Here is a 19,832-nt window from a genome sequence, read left to right on the forward strand (position 1 = left end):
TGGATACCCCAAGCTAGCATACAAGGCTATACTGGTAGCAAAGGGTTTTAAGCAGGAGCATAGTGTGGACTTTGATGAGGCCTTTTCTCCTATGGTTAAGATGACCACCCTGCACTTAGTCTTGGCTTTGGTTGCTCAGCTTGACTTGGATTTATACCAGATGGATGTCAAGACAGCTTTCTTACATGGAGACTTGCATGATGAGATTTATATAGAGCAACCTAAGGGCTTTGCAGAACCTGGCAGGGAGCACCTAGTGTGCAAATTGAAGAAAAGTCGTTATGGCTTGAAGCAGGCACCTAGGGAGTGGTATCATAAGTTTGATGCCTTTATGCAGTCACAAGGCTACAACAAGAGTGCTATGGATCCATGTCTTTACATGAAGCAAGCTCGTGATGGTTCTGTATTGATTTTGGTACTCTATGTGGATGATATGATGATAGCAGGGAAAGCTCATGATGAGCTAGATGCTTTTAAGGCTCAGCTCAAGAAGAGCTTTGAGATGAAAGATCTGGGACATGCCGCTCACATACTTGGTATGCGCATTAGATGCGATAGGCATCAAGGACTCCTCTACTTGTCACATAGGGAGTACATTCATAAAGTCCTTGAGCGCTTCTGCATGCTAGACATAAAGCCTATTGGCTGTCCATTGCCTTCTTATGTGAAGGTATCACAGGCTGATTGTCCGCAGACAGATCACAAAGGGCCGAGATGGCCAAGATTCCCTATGCATCAGCAGTGGTGGGCAGTCTTATGTATGCCATGATAGCCACTTGTCCAGATATTGCCTTTGCAGTTGGTGTTATGGCACGCTATATGGCTACACCTAGCAAGAAGCATTGGGATGCCATGAAGGGTATCATGAGGTACCTGAAGGGCACTACAGATATGTGCATATGCTATGGCAGCCAGGATACAGGAGTCGTGGGGCACACTAACTCTGATTATGCAGGACATGCAGATAGTAGGAAGTCCACTTCTGGCTATGTATTCACCTATGTTGGAGGTATTGTTTCTTGGATATCCAAGGTGCAGAAATGCACGGCCCTTTCTACTACAGAGGCTAAGTATGTTGCAGCCACTGAGGCTTGCAAGGAGACCATTTGGTTGAGTCGTTTGGTTGCTGACCTTGGTATTGATGCTATCCCTACACTGCATTCGGATTCTATGAGTGCTATTCAGTTAGCCAAGAATCCGGTCTTCCATGCGAAGACGAAACACATTGAGGTGAGGTATCATTTCATACGTGGGGTCGTTGAGGACAAGTCTGTTGATCTTGTCAAGATCTTGACTGACCAGAATCCTGCAGATGTGCTCCCTCTACATAGCGCTTTGCCTTCCTCAGGAGGTTGATGGGCGTGGGATGAGATGACGTCTTTTCTCATCCTATTGTACATGTGTACATGTTATACTGTCTTTTTCTTTTTCTTTTCACTCCTCACTAGGGCAAATTCGCCTTTAAGTGGGAGGTTGTTGGGGGTAAAGGCGCCTCCGCCTAGCCGCCCGTGTATTACTACATTGACAGTCACCGCCATTGCACACTGTAGGTGGCAGGCGCCGGTCACCGTCACTTTATTCTTTATTCTTTTAATGACAGTTTGAATAAAGGAAGGCCCGGTCACACATTGTGACTGTTGGAGTTCCCATTTCTTGTCTCTCTCTTTTTTACTCTTGCTCTCCCGCCATAGCTCTCGAGTGCAAGCTTCGATCCTTCTCACCTTACAATAGAATCAACAATAATCAATGAAGAAGAGTTAGGTAGCATGCATTCAATGAAGGACTCTTCAATGTGGACACTATGCATCCTTAATCTCTCCAATAAAAGGACTAAGCTTAGCAAGTAGATTAACATGAGAGATTAAGATTGAATTAACGTACCTTTTCAGTGCTTGAAGTAGATGGATGAAGCATGATTCCACAATGATTCAAGTTTCCCATTGGGTTAGCCCAAGTAAGCAAAGCACTCCAATGGGTACAATCTTCAAGAGCTTGGTGCTTCCTCTGATAGAGGGGGCCCTTGTGATGGATCCTAAGCTTGGTCTTCAAGAATTGAAAGCTTCAAGTGGAGTTTTCATGGCTGCCCATAAGAAATCCCTACATGATGAGCTCCATGTCTTCAATCTAGGTAAGTGTGGCCAAGAAAGATTAAAGGAGCTCCTGAGGGTGAGATTTCAGAGGTTGAGGAGCTTGAACCAAGCTTTAATGGCTAATCAAAATAGGGTATAGTAGTGAACTAGAATCTACAGGAGTGGGAAGCTCAAATGTTAAAGAAAAGGGGTGGGTAAAGAGAGGTTTCCTAAGCTATGTAGGGGCACTAGAGAGGAGGGGAAGAGCTGGAAATGGTGCAGGGGAGCCAAGGACAGCAATGCAAAACATACTATGATTTTTGGGTTGCTCCCTGGTTGCTACCACTAGGAAGATCTCCACCAATAGGTGCTCTACCTGATGTTGGGGATGCAAAGAGTCAAGCTCTAATGGTTATTGATATCTTGGAGAAGTGGGAGTGAAGATCCTGAGGGTTCTTGGACCTATCAACCATGGGAGCTTGCAAGAGAAGGAAGAGGAAGGGGCTAGAGCAAAAAGTAACTGAGATTTTTGCCCTCCTCTAATTCTTGAGCTTCCAGTTTTGTCCTAGAACCCTAAAAGTTGCATGGAAAATAGTAACGACCCGCTAAGCTAACCATTTTATCTCTAGATGTATAAGAGACACCAGCCATAGCTCTTGCTTGCTTCAAGAAAGTTGTCATAACCTATAGTCCTACTTGTTATACTTGTACTTGTTACTTGAGTAACTAGGGTTTTCAGATTTGAAAAGGAAACTAGATAGAGAAAGAGGAAAGGGAAAAAGGACCAAAGCCTAAAGCTTTGATACCACTTGTAATGAATGAGGTTGAGAGGAGAGAGGAGAATGAGTAGAAGAGAGAAAGAAAGATGAGAAATAGGGGAGAAGGAGGAAGAAAGCCATGGAAGCTGAAGGAGAAGGTGAACAATCAATTCTTGATTATGTCTAGATACCCTAAACTAGGTCTCTTACACCTTATATACCTTGATTAGTGTGACTGGGTATTTAACCCCCTAGTTCCCATATATCTTGCTTGTTACACCTTTCATGTGAAAAGATAAGCTAAACCAACTAGTTTGTCTAAGTTCAAGGCAAGCAAGAAGGATCCAACGAAGAGGCCAAGGAAAAAAGCTTAAATACTTGACTTAGTGATGATGAGGGCAAATCATATTGGCAAATGAACCAAGAGACCCAAATTCCCATGGCCCAAGGCGAAGGCTAGAAGAAAGGGAGGAATTGCATAAGGTGTCACACAATGGACTGCCTTCCTTAAGATATGGCATAACATGGTAGAAACCAAGTCACCACGCATTGACCCCAATAGCGTGACAACTTGGGATTGTGACTATAGAGCTTAACATGTAAAGCTATAAGAGCCAAACCAAATAAATTTAGGAATTTGAAACCTCAACTCCTCAAATGCACAGTCAAGGGTGGATTGGGATGAAAAAGAATAAAGGAAAAGAGTCTAAACTGGCACAAGCTTGATAGGACAAGCTATGGTAAGATCCCTAAGTTGTAGTGCACCTCAGTGTTGTATCTTTCTATATTATGAATACAAAGATTCCTTATCGATATATCTTGTGTACCTTTCTGTTGTGCCATTTCAGTGCCTCATGATAGGTTACCATTGGAAGTCCTATGAAGGTTTGTAACACACCCCATCGCCCCCAACCAACAACAACCCCACAAAATACAACGACAATTTTTCTCACATTTTGAGAAAAATGATAAGCGGGATTTCAAAACAAACACTTATGATTGGTTGAAAAAATGATGGAATTTGTCCTTCTCTTTTACTTAAATTTCTTCTCGAAGGATTCGTCATCAATAGGTCATCAATTGAGATGAAAGCAATTTCTCAACTTGCTTATGCCTTTGCATTGCTTGTTGCTTTAGAAAAAAGTTGAGAGAGGGCTCATCACTATGACTTTGTGACAAGGCTTTTTTTTTGGGTTGCAATTTACTAGCTCTTGTGTCCTAGAAGACAAATTGCAGAAGGTCCATGGAAAATGATATCGGTTGCACATGAGGTCTTCAAGATCAACCACAATAGAAGCAAAATGTCCAACAATAGTAAATCAAGAGATAAGAGTTTACACACATGAACAAGGAAAATAGTAAACCTCATCATAGGCTGCTATGATCCACAGCCAACCAAAATCTAATGTCTACGACTACCATGGCAATCAAAGTGTGGTTTGAGGGCAAACGCAAGGTCTCCCCATGGTTGGGGGGGACTAAGGGCGAGTACACACTATTCCGGACAGTTGGGACAACATGCAATCCGTCCTTTATTACATTTACACACTAAACTGCAGTATACTTTATACAAAGGAGAGATGGCCCAGTGGTATAAAGGCTTGGACACACACCCATTGGTGGAGATTCAATTGCTGTCAGGCGAAATATATTTCTCTAAGGTATATAATTTGGTATCTAGTTTGTTGTGAATGGACAATTTTTAGGACGGGGGAGATCCCTCAGCCAAAAGTGTTCTAGTGTTTGTGAATTTTGCGGCCTGTAAAAACGTGACATGTCATCGGCGAACACTCTTTTTTTTTTTCCGAAATGGCCATCCACCTTGCGACATACCGACCTGAATAGTTTTGGCTGGCACATAAAAAAAGGATGTGTGAGGCCTAAGTTTTGTGATTGTATACCAGACCTCTCGGTGTTTTCGCGAAGACTTGGGGGGGAGGTCAGCCTTTGAGAAAGAGCAGCAGATGCTTGCTCGAGAATAAATGGGCGAGGCAAGGAGCATGTGATTGTTTGGGATGCACAAGGCGCGACATGGTGCGCGCTGCGCAGTCTTGACCATGTTGTCTCCAGGTCTCCACGTCAAGCTTAATTCAATTCCTTCCCCTTTTTAAACCGTTAGGCAGTTCTCTCTTCTTCTTGCCATGAAAGAAAGCACTCCGCCTAGCCTGCCTCTCTCCCCCCCTCCCCCCACGCACCCACCCACCCACCCACCTTGTTGTTTCCCCTGTCTCCTCCCCCCTTCGTCGGGACTCCCATCTGCCCCTGCAGCTCTTTCCTTGGGGCTCGCCCTTATCATCGGATCAGGCTTCTTTCTAGCTTCTCTGCTTACAAATGCTGCTCTAGCTAGCTAGTCACTGATTGGGTTATTCATGCTTGAGCTCACACCTTACACTCATCATCACTGCTCTCTCCCTGGTGTTGCATCAGCTTCACTACCACTGTCTGTTGCATCAGCCGTGAGTTTCCGTGTGGGATCGTCTTCCTAGACTTCTGCGTCCTCATTTATAAAAAAAAAAAGCTTCGACTGCATAGCCTTTTGATAAAGCATTGGATTCCCCTGCCCTGTTCCCCACCCAAGAAGCCTTGCATTGTACCCTTACTAGCAGCACTATATCCGTCTTGCACTTCTTGCTTTCCCTGAGTGCAGCTTTCCGTAACTTAAAAGTTTCCATATTTTGGAACCCCTGCTTACCCTCTCTCCCACCCCACCCCACCCCACCACTCCACCACCCTCCCACCCTCCCACACCCACAAAACCCTCCCCCCAAGAGCCAAGCAAAGGTTTGGTCTCCTCCCCAAGCCATGGCTTCCCCTACCACCCCTTACACCCCCAAAAATATCCTCATCACAGGTGCGGCAGGCTTCATTGCCTCCCATGTCACTAATAAGATTGTTAGGAACTACCCCCATTACAAAATAGTGGTGCTAGACAAGCTGGACTACTGTTCCAATCTCAAGAATCTGTACCCTTCCATGCAATCCAATAATTTCAAGTTTGTCAGGGGCGACATTGCCAGTGCAGATCTTGTCAACTACCTTCTCATCACCGAAGGTATAGACACCATCATGCACTTTGCTGCCCAAACGCATGTGGACAACTCCTTTGGCAACAGTTTCGAGTTCACGAAGAACAATGTCTATGGCACCCACGTCCTCCTCGAGGCATGCAAGGTCAGTGGCAACATCCGGCGATTCATTCATGTGAGCACCGACGAGGTCTATGGCGAAACAGAGGCAGATGCCATCGTAGGCAATCATGAGGCATCACAATTGCTGCCCACCAACCCGTACTCTGCTACAAAGGCAGGGGCAGAGATGCTTGTGATGGCTTATGGTAGGTCTTATGGCTTGCCTTTCATCACTACTAGAGGAAACAATGTGTATGGGCCCAACCAGTTTCCTGAGAAGCTCATTCCAAAGTTCATCCTCTTGGCAATGCAGGGGAAGCCCCTTCCCATCCATGGGGATGGATCCAATGTCAGAAGCTACTTGTTCTGTGAGGATGTAGCTGAAGCATTTGATGTGGTCTTGCACAAGGGAGAGGTGGGTCATGTGTATAACATCGGCACGAGGAAGGAGCGCAGAGTCCTTGATGTTGCCAGGGATATCTGCAAGCTGTTCAACGTTGATGCGCAGAAGGCCATTCAATTTGTTGAGAACCGGCCCTTCAATGACCAGCGCTACTATTTGGATGACAAGAAGCTCAAGGAACTAGGATGGAGCGAGCGAATGACATGGGAAGAGGGCCTGCGAAAGACTAAGGAATGGTACACCAGCAACCCTGACTGGTGGGGTGATGTTTCAGGGGCATTAGTGCCACACCCACGCATGCTCGCCATGGGAGTTGGAGCAGAAAAGGCCCCAGAGCGCGTAGATTTACCTAATGGTATCATAGGAAAGTCCGCTCCAGCCCAATGCAATGGGGTTGCTAGTGGTGCTTCCTCTGAGAAGGTGTCCTACAATTTTCTGATCTATGGCCGTACAGGTTGGATTGGGGGTTTGCTAGGGAAGATTTGCCAGGCACAAGGCATACAGTACCATTACGGGGGCGGCCGCCTGGAGAACCGAACTCAGCTCGAAGCCGACATTGCATCAGTAAAACCAACACACGTCTTCAATGCTGCAGGTGTCACTGGGCGTCCGAATGTTGATTGGTGTGAGAGCCACAAGACAGAGACCATCCGAGCGAATGTTGCGGGCACACTAACTTTAGCAGATGTTTGCCTGCAGCATGGTCTTTTGCTTGTGAACTTTGCAACCGGCTGCATCTTTGAGTATGATGATGCTCATCCTTTGGGTAGCGGAAAAGGGTTTCTGGAGGAAGACACTCCTAACTTTACAGCTTCATTCTACTCAAAAACCAAGGCTATGGTGAGCATCTCTTGACGACCACATTGCTGATTCCTTTGTATGAATGCTTAGATACTGTCATGAGATGTCTGCTGCTTTGAGTAAAGTAGCATGCAAGAATAGCAATTCATACTGGTTGATTTATACAGTGTACACCAATAGTTGCATTTCCTTTTCATCACAGGTTGAAGAGCTGTTGCAAAATTTTGACAATGTCTGCACTTTGCGAGTCCGGATGCCGATCTCATCAGACTTAACTAACCCACGGAATTTCATAACAAAGATAACAAGGTACCAGAAAGTTGTGAACATTCCAAACAGCATGACAGTCTTGGATGAGATGCTGCCTATAGCCATCGAAATGGCGAAGCGCAATCTGTCAGGCATCTGGAATTTTACCAACCCGGGTGTGGTGAGCCACAATGAGATCTTGGAAATGTACAGGGATTATGTGGATCCCAAATTCAGGTGGACCAATTTCACTCTGGAAGAGCAAGCAAAGGTCATCGTAGCTCCGCGGAGCAACAATGAACTGGATGCTGCAAAGCTGAAAAAGGAGTTTCCTGAGCTTCTGCCAATTAAGGAATCACTAAGAAAATATGTGTTTGATGTCAACAGGAGAAGACAGTGAGAGCTATGAGCAGCTAAAGCTCACTCTGTGGTGACATCCTTAACAGTTGCTCTACACACTACCTTTAGTAAGTGGCACCCATCAATGCATTACCTATTAGTGTTTAATCCCTTATTAATACAATGGGTGACCCTCCTATCCTATCCAATTCTGTAGAACTCAGTATCTGTCAATTGTGCTTACCTCCAAAGTCTCTGGTTCATTTAGCCTAGTGACATCTGCACCTCCCAAACATAACCAGTGGCAAGCTCATTGTTTACCTTTGATGATAAATTATAATGTATGTAGCCAACTTGCTCAGACAAAGCTACTCCATTGAGAACTGTGTAACCATTTCCAAGCCTCTCTGCTGTCTCATCAGCACCGTCGAGGAGGCGCAACGCAAAATCGTATTTGCAGCATAATTTAATTCGTTGATTCGCAACAATTTCTGACGATCGATTGATGGGCTAGCTAGGTTGCCTGTTTAGGATGTGATATGGTAAAGCCCTTTTCCTGCCCGGCCCCCCTCACCCAAAAAAAAAGGGAGTTCGCACGGGTTTGTGCCCCCTTGTTCTTTCTTCCCACTGCTTGTAAGGTTTCTTAAAGTGGAATTTTAGGCTCTCGCGCCACAGGGAAAATGGAGTCGTAGTGCTTGCACTCGGTTTAGTAATGATGCAAGTACGTCACATCTTACGGTACACGACATGCGACAAGAGTATTCCACACACACAGACTCTCTCTCTTTCTCTTTCTTTTCAACCTACAATGATGGCTTCTGCATAACCCATGTATAATATATAGATCATATATATTAATATATTAATAAAATAATTGTGTATATCATTTACTACTAATGAGCAATACATAGTTAATATAATACAATTGACTTTATATGCTATGTTGAATAATATGTATTATATTAATATTTCAGTAATACAATATCATATACAACATATTAATATATGATCACAGGATAATATAATTTGCTCATAATAAAACATAATATATAATATATAATAGAACAACTACATTAGAAAAAAATAATTTTGGTATAAGAGCGATGCTTTAGGATATATAGGTAAGAAGATAGTATTGATATAATATCAATATATTACAATATGCTAGTAATATTATAATACAAATAATTAATGCAATGAAAGCCACTTTACAATAAGTATACAATGTTAAATATATTATATACATTGTTTAAATATTATGAAAATATATTAACACATGATAAAATTAATATAATAATATATTATATATTCATCTAATACATATACATATAAATATTAAATGATACAATTTGTTAATAATATAATCATATATACAACATAGTATGTATCATTAATGTAGGGATCAATACTATTTTATTACTTATTTTTCAATAAAAAATTAATATTTAAAAATATTAAATTATTATTTTATTACCTATTGTTAATATTTATTATTTTTAATGTTAAAATGTAATACTTTTAATATTAAATTAAAACATATTTTAATATTAAAATACAATATTGAAAATAAGGTAATATTTCATTACCTATTTCTTAATATTATCTATTTTTAAATTATAAGTTGTATATAATTTATTTTATTACCTACTTATTATAAAAGTTAAAACGTTTTTATTCTTTGGAAATATTTAAAAAATAATAAAATACTTTTAAAATAAAATATTAATATTATTGATGTACATAAATCTTCTATTTAAAAAATCAATTAACTTTAAACATTGAAATATAATTTATGCTTATAATATTTTTTGTCCTCATGTGATTTCTTCTATTAGACTCTCTTGTGTGTGTGTATGTGTGTGTGTGTGTGTACGTTTTTCTTTTTCCTTCCTCTTGTTTTTCATATACTTTGTCTATGTGTGTATATACGCATGGGTATGTTTGCACATGTGTATGTATGTATATGTGTATTTAATACATGTGTCTATTTATGTGGTCTTGTGAATGTGTGTCTCATTATGTTTATTTTCTCTCCTTTCTTTTTCTTCCTCTCTCTCATCTTTCTTCATCTCATGTGTGCATGTAAGTTGTTCATGTGTTTTTGTAGTCTATGTGCATTTGTGCATGCTTTTAGAGTATATGTGCATTGGATGAATGTATTTAACGATTAAAATTATTAAGTCATCTCATATGTTAGTGTATGTGCATTTGTAGTGTTTAAAGTCTATAGATATTGCATGCACATGTCCAATCATTAAAATATCATATCATTTCATATGTTTAATTTAAAAAAAATTCATCTCTTTAGAGAAGAGAGAGAGAGAGAGAACAAATATAACCTCCACTCATCCTTCAAGAAAAAACTCTCTTTATTTCTTGAATTGATTGATTGATTGATTGATTGAGAGAGAGAGAGAGAGAGAGAGAGAGAGAGAGAGAGAGAGAGAGAGAACCTTTTGGTTGGTCTAGAATCACCAACTTGGGCAAAGCTCTATATGATATATGCAAGGTAAGATAAGATAACAAAAAAAAGATGAAATTTCTTAAGTCTGAGCCTCCTAACCCAAGTTAACTAACTCAAGTTAATTGAAATAATTACAATTCATTGAAAAAAAGCTACATGCGTGTCATGTATGTGGTAGTAGAAACCTAATTTAATTCAACCCAACTTCGCCATACTTGAGTTTTAGTATCAAAAAATGTATATATGGCTCAAAAACAAATCCGTACACGCATAAGAATAGACTGGCACCTATTTTGCCTATACAAACACATAAATACCTATTCTAGGATTTCAAAATTCCATAGATACATAGGTAAAATACTGCCACTATGAAATTTTCCTAGAGTTTTCAATCATTGAATATGTAACCACAAGACATCCACCACCTCTAAATTTTCATATCCTTTGGCATATGCCACATTACTTAATCCTTAGGAAGATCAGGATCATCTTCTTCATCTTCATTGTCATCTACTTCTTTTTCTTCTATGTTGTCCAAAGTAATTCCAATGTCATGCTCTTCTTTTTCCTAAGTGGTAGAATCTATTCTCTCGAATAGTTTGATCCTTTTTCTAGCTATTGTTATCTTCAATTCTATTCCATCAGGTTTATAAAGAGAATATGTAGCATTATCATATGCATGTCTCCCAATTAAGGAATAAGCTATCCCTTTGAGACCTTGATGGTGCTATATTGATTATCCAAACAACTATCATAGACAAGTGCCCAATCTCCTTCCTTTATATCTCTCGATCGAAATCTGTACCTCTTATCACACCTATCCTTGTTTCATATCTTGGCTTCCTTCAACCCTTTTACTGCAAGCTCTATATCCTCTAGGCTCCTCTCTAATTGATAAATCCTTAGAGCAAGTGACTTTTCTCTATTCATCCCTTCTTCCCATGGTAGTGCATTCCATGTAGCAGTCACTTTCTATGTTAGCATTATTGGCTTATGCCCATATATCAACTTGGTATGCATCTATCCTGTCTTAGCACTATGAGTAGTGCGATCAATCCATAAAGCATATTGAAGTAACCTTGGCCACTCTCATATCTTGTCTCTATATATCTTTGTCAAAGCCTTGACAATCTATGGGGTGTTCCCTTTTTCTCTTTCCGTTGCCTTCAAGATTGTTTGCTGATATAAAGCAAGCTTGATTCCTAATCTAATGAAGAAATATATTACCTCATTATAGCTTCCAACTCTCCTCTATTTGTTGTGATCTTGCCCACACATCCATATTAACATATCATATCCTCCAACAAGAACTTGCATAAAGTATTAGTAGCTCTTATTTGTAAAGCTTAGCCTTTAACTTAATTCGTAAGTCCTCCCATGTAAGCACAATATATCTCATTTTCCATAATTCCATAGGCATGGTTACTAAATCCATAATCTACTTGTAATGCATATAGAGAGAGGGTAAGTAGGATGCAAACCATCATTGTGTCTCATAGAAATATATATCTAACATATATTGCAAGTCTTAACAAACTATAAGATATCCTTGTACATGGCTTTCCACCAGTACCTCTCTTTGATCTTTTTGAATGTAGCCCAAACTCCTCTATGACAATTGAGAGGTGGATTTTAGGACCCCATTTGGACCCATTCTTGAAGCGTTGAAGCTTGTTTTGGAGCCGGAAAGTGCCCGAGAGGTGTTAAAGAGCTAATTTTCATGAAAAATCAAATGGTGGCGGATGGTCGAGCTAGAGTTTTTCCAGATGCATTTCGACATAAGGAATCTAACACAAGTCTCGGTTCGTCAATCGGAGGTCGTTTGACCCTCCATTTAATCCCTGCAAGGTTCGGTGTTATAAATCAGCTACCGGATTGGGAAGCTGTAAAGTGCATGGGAGAGGCCAGATTGATGGAGTTCGATGCCAAGAAGCTGCCTGTCCAATCGAATTGCAAATCGGAGTTCGTTTGGGCCTTCAAAATTGAAAAATCCACTTGCGGGACAGTGTGAACACAAAAAGATGAACCGGTTATTTTAATGTTTTAAACCTTAGGCTTAATAAAAGCCTTGAAACTAATGCAAAAACTGTCGAACAGAGAGAAGCGTCAATGCCCCTCTTCATTTTTGCTCGTTGGCTCTCCGATTCAAACCCATTTGGAGAGAGAGATAGGGAGATTCTTGAAGGCAGAGAGAGGAACAAGATGGCTGCAAGCTTGCCCGTTTTAATGGAGGATTTAAAAATCTCATTTTTTAGTCTTTCTCTCTCCTCCTCTCTCCTGCAAGGGGCAGTTCCTGCGTACGAAGAAGAATGAAGCCCGGTTGATGAATGCTCATCTGGCATGGTACTGGATTGCTTCTAAATCGAAGGTGGGCTGAAGATGGCAGTGTGGAGGCGGGTTGAGCATCAAACAGGCCTTGATTTGCAGACCCGCAACAAGTTTCAAAATCCGAAATAATGAAAAATACACGATAATGGCATTTTTACAAAGAAAATGGATTTTTTTCGCATTTGATGAGGTTAGCAATGTTCATATAGGCTGAAAATTGATGGACACGTTTTTTGTTTTGGTTTTAGTATTTTATAATAAAAAAATCAGAAAATATACGCTTAAAATGTGGAAAATAAATGGAAAAATCCCGAAAAGCATAGTTTTTAGAGTAAAAATTAGGATTTTGGGCTTAAAATCGGAAAAGCATGAAACAAAACACCAATAAAATGTACATGGTTGCTCTTTAAGGAGTCAAGAGCCACAGCTCTGAAATAATGCTAATTTTCTTCCATTTTTATTGATAATAAATAAGAAAAAATGGTAAAAAATGTTTTTTAAAAGGGGAAAAAATAGGAAACGGATGAGGAAAATTATGGAAAATTATGGATGTGTCTATGAGTGTATAATGAGGATAAAACATGAGGTTTTGCCTCAGGTTATTCCCATTTATATATTTTTGAGAGTATTTATTGCTTATTTTGTGTAAAATACACATGAAATCACCCCTTTACCTATGCAACGAGGCAAAACCTTAAACGGTAGGGGGAGTGTTGAGAATCAGCAATCACACTCAAACAGCCTCTTTGTATGGAGTCTCAGGGTCAAGGACATGCATGCTAACTTATCCCATATGCACAATGGTGCCTACTGCAGTTTCCTACTTTCCTATAAAGCATTGTACTTGCTTCCTTTCTTAATGCAATGATAGTACTCTTTTCATTTCAGTAAAGTGTCAATGTCATTGTCCACATACACAAGATTGTGTTTATGAGTCCAAGTCTCAATCTTGGAACCTAATTCACTTGTGTAACAAACAGTGTCCTTTCCATCATGAGTCTACACTTCTTTCTCCATCCTCCATAGCTTCCGGTTATGCCATGCTCTAGATCCCGCATTTCTCACATGGTATCAGAGCACAGACGGGCATGGCACTGCTCCTCCAACTCCAGTTCACTCTCATCTAGCTCAGCTTGAGCTCAGTCCAGCTTAGGCCAAGTCTAGGACCTCATCTCCTACTCTTTCTTCTCACTGCCATGCTTGGCAGCCATAGCTACACAGCACATACCCTGCTTTGAACACTTATATCTCCTCATAGAGACCATATCTCTTCACGATTCCTTCCGGGGGAATCTTCCCCAACATAAAGACCTCCTCCTTGGCACCTCACACCTAAGCATTATACACCTTGGAGTTCAACATTGTCAATCTTCTCTGCTTCTGCTGTGGGTGTCCTCCATAGCCAACAGGACCCAGCTCACTTGGAGCTTCTTGATCTCCCTCCACAAGCAGAATTTCAACATGATTTCTTCTGGAGAAATGTTCCTTGGCTCAGGGCGCAGCTTCCTGTCACTTTAAACACCAACATTGGTGATCTACAGCTCCAGCATTGCAGAAATTCGCTGTCGTTGTCCAGATCTGCGCCGTGTTTGTTCGAGCTCCCTGCGTGCGTCGTGCTGTCCGCGATCTACACGATGTCCATGGGGCTTTGATAGCCCATGAAGTCAGCTTCCTAGGCATGTAAAATTTTTTTAAAATGATCAAGTATAGCTCCTGCAATGTTGAAAAAACCAGGCCCCTGTCTCAGAAACCCTAATTCCACCATAGCCAAAAGCTTCAAAATCTTGACATTTTTCACAGTTTCTCTCACTGAAGTTATCAACAGTGGTTTTAATCACTGAGCAATACTCTCTGAAGTTCATTAAGGACTGTCACTCAGATCTGAAGGCATCAGCATCAAATCAAGAAGGGAAAGATCACTTGGAGTAAAAGACTTTTGCAGATTTGGTATTCATTGACACTCAGTTAGTGCTTTTTAGCACTTGTGTCTCTCAATCAATTCTTCTGTTGCTCAAATCTAATACTTGGAGTAAAAGGCTTTTGCAGATTTGGTATTCATTGACACTCAGTTAGTGCTTTTTAGCACTTGTGTCTCTCAATCAATTCTTCTGTTGCTCAAATCTAATAAAGTCTGAAGTTAATTTGCTACTGTTCCCGTAAATCTAACATGGGCAAAGACTCTCCAAAAGCTCGATTCAAAGGAGACGGATTCCACACTTGGCAAACCCGCATCAAGCTCATCCTGATGAAGAAGGGTCTCTGGGCCATCACAAATGTCAAAGAGAAGAAACCTCGGGACGCGGACCTTGCAACTACTTGGCAAAAGAATGATGACAGAGCCCAGGCCATTATCAAATTGGAGCTAGACGACAGTTATATCCATCATGTGGATAACTGTGAGACCTCACAGGATACATGGAAAAGACTTGACACCCTGTTCGGTGCACAATCTAAATCATCAAAGTATGGTCTCCTAATTGAGTTCTTCAGGCTTGAAATGAAGTCCAGCACATCACTTGCCACACATCTTAATTACATGGAATGACTCCTAACCCAACTTGCAGGAATCAACATTAAAATGGATGAAGATGTTTGCATCGGTGTTCTACTTAAGAGCTTGCCTCCTGAATATAATAATGTATCAACAACTTTAATCAACATGCCAAATCCTGAACTTGTTGATATTCAGGCATCACTGTTAGAAGAAGAAAAGAAGCTAAAAACCAAAGAAGAACCAAGTACCTCTAGAGATGAGCATGCATTATATGTTGGCAACAGGTACAAAGGCAAGAAGGATCAGCTCTTTTGTGACTTCTGCAAAAGGACCGGACACACCGAGAAGTTCTACCACGCAAGAAAGAGATCCCAAAAGGCCTATCTAGTCGCAGTCAAAGAAGAATAAGAAAATGGAGCAAAGGAAGAAGAAGATGAAGATGAAGACCACCAGGATCGGAAGGACAAGACTCATCAGTCCTTGTACTCTCATAATTCTGATAGACTGTTTTAATAGCCTTGTATTTTCCTTGCCCTAATGCTTCCTGCCATAAGCTTTGTAAACTCCTTATGTAACTTGGCATTACAGTCCCTGTACACTTTGTGAGGCCCCTGTTACAGCCTCTGGATGTCCACCATGTTTATGGTACCCACACTTAGCTTTTTCTGCGACAGCCTCTGGTGTTTTGCCATGTCTGTGGTATGCCCACACTTTGCAGGTGGTTCTCATTACAGCCTCTACACACTTTGTGCCTTTCCTAGTTGTGATTGAGGAGGGGTGTTGAGAATCAACAATCACACTCAAACAGCCTCTTTGTATGGAGTCTCAGGGTCAAGGACATGCAGGCTAACTTATCCCATATGCACAATGGTGCCTACTGCAGTTTCCTACTTTCCTATAAAGCATTGTACTTGCTTCCTTTCTTAATGCAATGATAGTACTCTTTTCATTTCAGTAAAGTGTCAATGTCATTGTCCACATACACAAGATTGTGTTTATGAGTCCAAGTCTCAATCTTGGAACCTAATTCACTTGTGTAACAAACAGTGTCCTTTCCATCATGAGTCTACACTTCTTTCTCCATCCTCCATAGCTTCCGGTTATGCCATGCTCTAGATCCCGCATTTCTCACAGGGAGGAGGGAAGTTTGAGCACTTAAATATAATATAAAATCTGATGTATTTGCTGCATTATTCATATAGGATGACATTAAGTTGAATAAAGGGAAGTATAGCACGACTGTAAGGCTCGGTGTCTTCTCTCATTGCAGCAATTAGGCGTTAGTGTATGGAAACATGAAAAGAATGAATTTGCACAATGCACGAGGCTATTTTTCAAATTTTTGAGCACTTAATCGTATACACATTTGCATCAAGCATCGTTAAATGGTATCAATTACAAGCTCCTGGATGCATAGCACTTGGTTTCTTTAGGACTTGACCCACGTAGAGAGAGTGAGCAACCCGACTGTAAGTCTAGACGGTGGGTCCAAGGGGATGGATAAGTGAGGAGAAGTGCATTCTTGGAACGTTAAATATATTGGCAGTAAGAGGGGAGTTTGTTTCGAATGTGCCTCTGTGTGGAAGCAGCACATCGAGGGGCCAATCCCCAAGATGTAGGAGAGTTGCAGTAGGGCCACAACAATCAGCCGATGGGGTGCCCTTGTGTCTGGGATATGTGGCATTTATTGCCGATATATGTATAATCTCCCTCTGAGGAGATGGAAAAGGGAATATCCGTTGGATTACAGATTATAAACGTGCAGTGATTAGTGTTTAGGATAGTGTATCCCTCGACAGACGCTCCTGGCCCGCGAGGCCGTGTGGTGAGGTGGGGTTGTCTGTTGAGAGCATGAGATCCAGCTAGTGCCTTAGCTAGTGTGAGCCCATTTTAGGTCCCATCAGTGGTGCGTCTGCCAGGAGTTGCCTATAAGTGGCGATCTCCGAATCTAGGTTGTAAAGGGACCTAAGTTTATAATTTCCATTAGGAGTGTGCTAAGCTAACCATAAAATGGGGTTTGTTCAAGGATGGAAAACCTTGGCTTTCCCTATACAAAACTTACTGATGGCTTAGTTAGTTATGTAGAGCATGAGTCCTCTATAAAATTTTAGGTGATGAGAAGAGTAACCAGTTAATGGTTACCCCATCCTCTAATGTGATGGTATGAGCCAAGGTTTGCATTGGTGTGGTCTCTACCCAAGAGAAATCATGTATAACCATCCATCAACCTAGAGGGCATGGAATAAGTATGTTGGAAGCTATGACGGTCATGGCATCAACAAGTCATTATGCTAAAGCCATAGTGCCATGGGAAAAACTCGACACACAGTGGAGTGCAGTTATGGCTGAAACATCCCATGTGGTGGGGCATCATGCCAAAATTTTAAGTATCACAAGGATGTTAGAAGCCCTAGATGTAAAGGGAAAACCGTTGCTTAAAAGACACAGGTCCTAAATGCTAAGGATAAGTTTGCTTTTGATGAGGGGTAGAAGCTCCTAGATAAAGCCATCATGGAACTGCCTAAGAAGGGGCAAGATATGGAAGATCCTCTAAGAAAGGATCGGAATGACATACTAAGAGCTATAGGTCTCCCTAGACCACTTTATGAGTTGGCAAAAAGGGACATTAAGGACAATATTAACCTCCCTACACTAGTAAAGGTGGAAATGGAAGAGGTTGGAGACCCTAAGACACTAGGGTTAGGCCATGATTATGAGGATTTTAATGGCCCAATGCTAATCCCGAAGGAAATGACTAAATGCCCTCATCCTTATAGGGATCTCCCAGTGTTTCATGGGCTGGTTAATGAGGATCCGATGGTGCATTTACGAGAATACGGCCTAACTTACCTTGCAAGTGGGTTCAATGATATTCATCCGATGCTCTTATTCTCAAGTACCCTAAAGCGAGAGGCTAGAAAATGGTACTGGAGCCTCCCAAGGGGGTCTATTAAATCCTTTGAGGAGTTGAGTGATCAATTTTTAGATGAATATGAGAAGAAGGTGCCTATGACCCAAGTTTTAGGGCAGCTGACGCAGATTAGCCAAGATTCCTATCCTTCTGTTAAAGAATACGCTAGAGCCTTTGATGATATTCTGAGGCTTTGGCCAAGAAGAGCTACTGCATTGCCAGGTGATGTGCTATGTGAGCTCTTTTTGAGTGCCTTAGAGATTAACATGCAAATCCAAGTGGGACTGCGGAATCCTAAGTTGTTAAGGGAAGCAAAGATGCATGCCATTGATTATAAGGGACATATTCAGAGATGTTGGGAAAACTTTTGTAGTTTTCCCCGCTTAGTACAAGTGCATCCTAGCTTCCAACCATTTCTACAAGGAGACAACTCACTTGTTGATACCAAGGCAACCTATGAGAGGAACCTTGGTAGCCAAAAACTCCAAGTAGAAAATGGAAATAGTAGGGATAATATACCCCCTGGGGATAAAAAGATTCCAAGCCCAGTAAGTCCCATCAAGGCTTGCAACACTTCCATGAGAGGTAGTTGTGACGGTGGAATTGATATAACCATTAGGTCTACAAGCTTAGATGAGCATTCTATGGGTGGTTCTAGTTGTGCTCCTAGTAAGGCTCTTGAGAGACCTTTCCAATTTATAGATGAATCATGCTTTCGAGTAGATGCTATTCCTTTTAGTAAAAGCATGGTTCCTATGGCTAAGTAGTTGTTGCAAAGTGGACAAAGGCAAGTAAAGACATCTCGTGCCCGTGTAGAGAAGATGTGGCATACCAAAGGTCCACATGTACTAAATAGAAGCCATAAGGTTGTGAGGCCATCTGGTAATGGTGATAAATCCACAGTGTGTCCATTGGACCAATGTGGGCAGATGAGGCAGTCTAAGAATATGAAAAGGAATATGAGATGGGTTTGGAGGCCCAAAACCCCTAAAAATACTATTGGTGTGTCAGATGAAGGGCCAGGAATCGCATGTGGACATGCTTTGATGGATTCCCGAGAGGATGCAACTAAAGGCTATAATGTGACATCTGACAATAGGGACTGCCGCCCTGAGATGCACCTATGTGATGGGTCTAGGCTTGAAGCTCTGTCTAGTTTGGATCGTATCATTGACATATGTAATGGTCCAATTAGAGAAGAGTTGAATGATCATAAATCCATGATTCTCCCTATAGGAGGAGTTACAGGAAAGTTGGAACAAGCGATACATTTGAATGACGACCAAGGGGATTTATTGAGATTTCAGGAGAAAGGCTTAGGCTAGTGGATCTACAAAGAGCGTAGATCAAGCTTTTAGCAGACTCGCATGAGTAGCATGAGGCTAGTCCTCCTATTTTATGCTATCCTTGGTATCCCGATTAGTTTGATAGGATGTGCTGTATATGCCAAGGAGATCATATATTGCATGGATTAGAATGAACTATCCATTTTAGGCCAAGAGGGCCAGTTAGTTTGCAGTGAAATGTGCTATTTCTTTAGGCAAAGAGGGCCATTCGTCTATTTGGTGCAATGATGGAACCTAGAACGAGCCGGCACTGGCTCGTGCACTAGCCGGACCTCTATCTCACGCGCTCAACAACCCCACGGCCTTGCGGCCAGGAGTGTTGATGACACATACATTGCCTTCCTAGACATCTTGCGTTTGTAATACGTCATTTGTAGTCCACTCTTCTCTCACCCACTACTCCTCAAAGGGAGTCCCTTACACATTGCCTAATGGCACGAAGCACAGACATAGGCGGTCCTCCAACGGCTAAATGCCGCCACCCCTCTGCAACTCTCCTACACCTTGGGGATTGGCCCCTAGATGCGTCGCTCAATATATAA

General features: G+C 41.4%; 1 protein-coding gene across 1 annotated transcript; it reads left to right on the forward strand.

Annotated features, from left to right (window-relative positions):
* Positions 1-4,806: 4,806 nt before the first annotated feature.
* Positions 4,807-8,284, forward strand: LOC148014676 (trifunctional UDP-glucose 4,6-dehydratase/UDP-4-keto-6-deoxy-D-glucose 3,5-epimerase/UDP-4-keto-L-rhamnose-reductase RHM1-like). Its single transcript, XM_087666717.1, has 2 exons — positions 4,807-7,198; positions 7,362-8,284. Exons 1-2 carry the CDS (start codon positions 5,630-5,632, stop codon positions 7,806-7,808), a joined length of 2,016 nt encoding a protein of 671 aa, XP_087522843.1. The 5' UTR covers positions 4,807-5,629; the 3' UTR covers positions 7,809-8,284.
* Positions 8,285-19,832: the final 11,548 nt, after the last annotated feature.

The sequence above is a fragment of the Lygodium microphyllum genome, chromosome 25 (genome assembly GCF_053477565.2).
Source record: "Lygodium microphyllum isolate KBCC chromosome 25, Lygodium_microphyllum_v1.1.10, whole genome shotgun sequence".
Lineage (NCBI taxonomy): Eukaryota > Viridiplantae > Streptophyta > Polypodiopsida > Schizaeales > Lygodiaceae > Lygodium > Lygodium microphyllum.

Coding starts and splice junctions, on each gene's coding strand:
- LOC148014676 (XM_087666717.1), top strand. CDS start 5,630: ATGGCTTCCCCTACCACCCCTTACACCCCCAAAAATATCCTCATCACA. Junction 7,199..7,361: donor ACTCAAAAACCAAGGCTATG/GTGAGCATCTCT, acceptor TTTTCATCACAG/GTTGAAGAGCTGTTGCAAAA.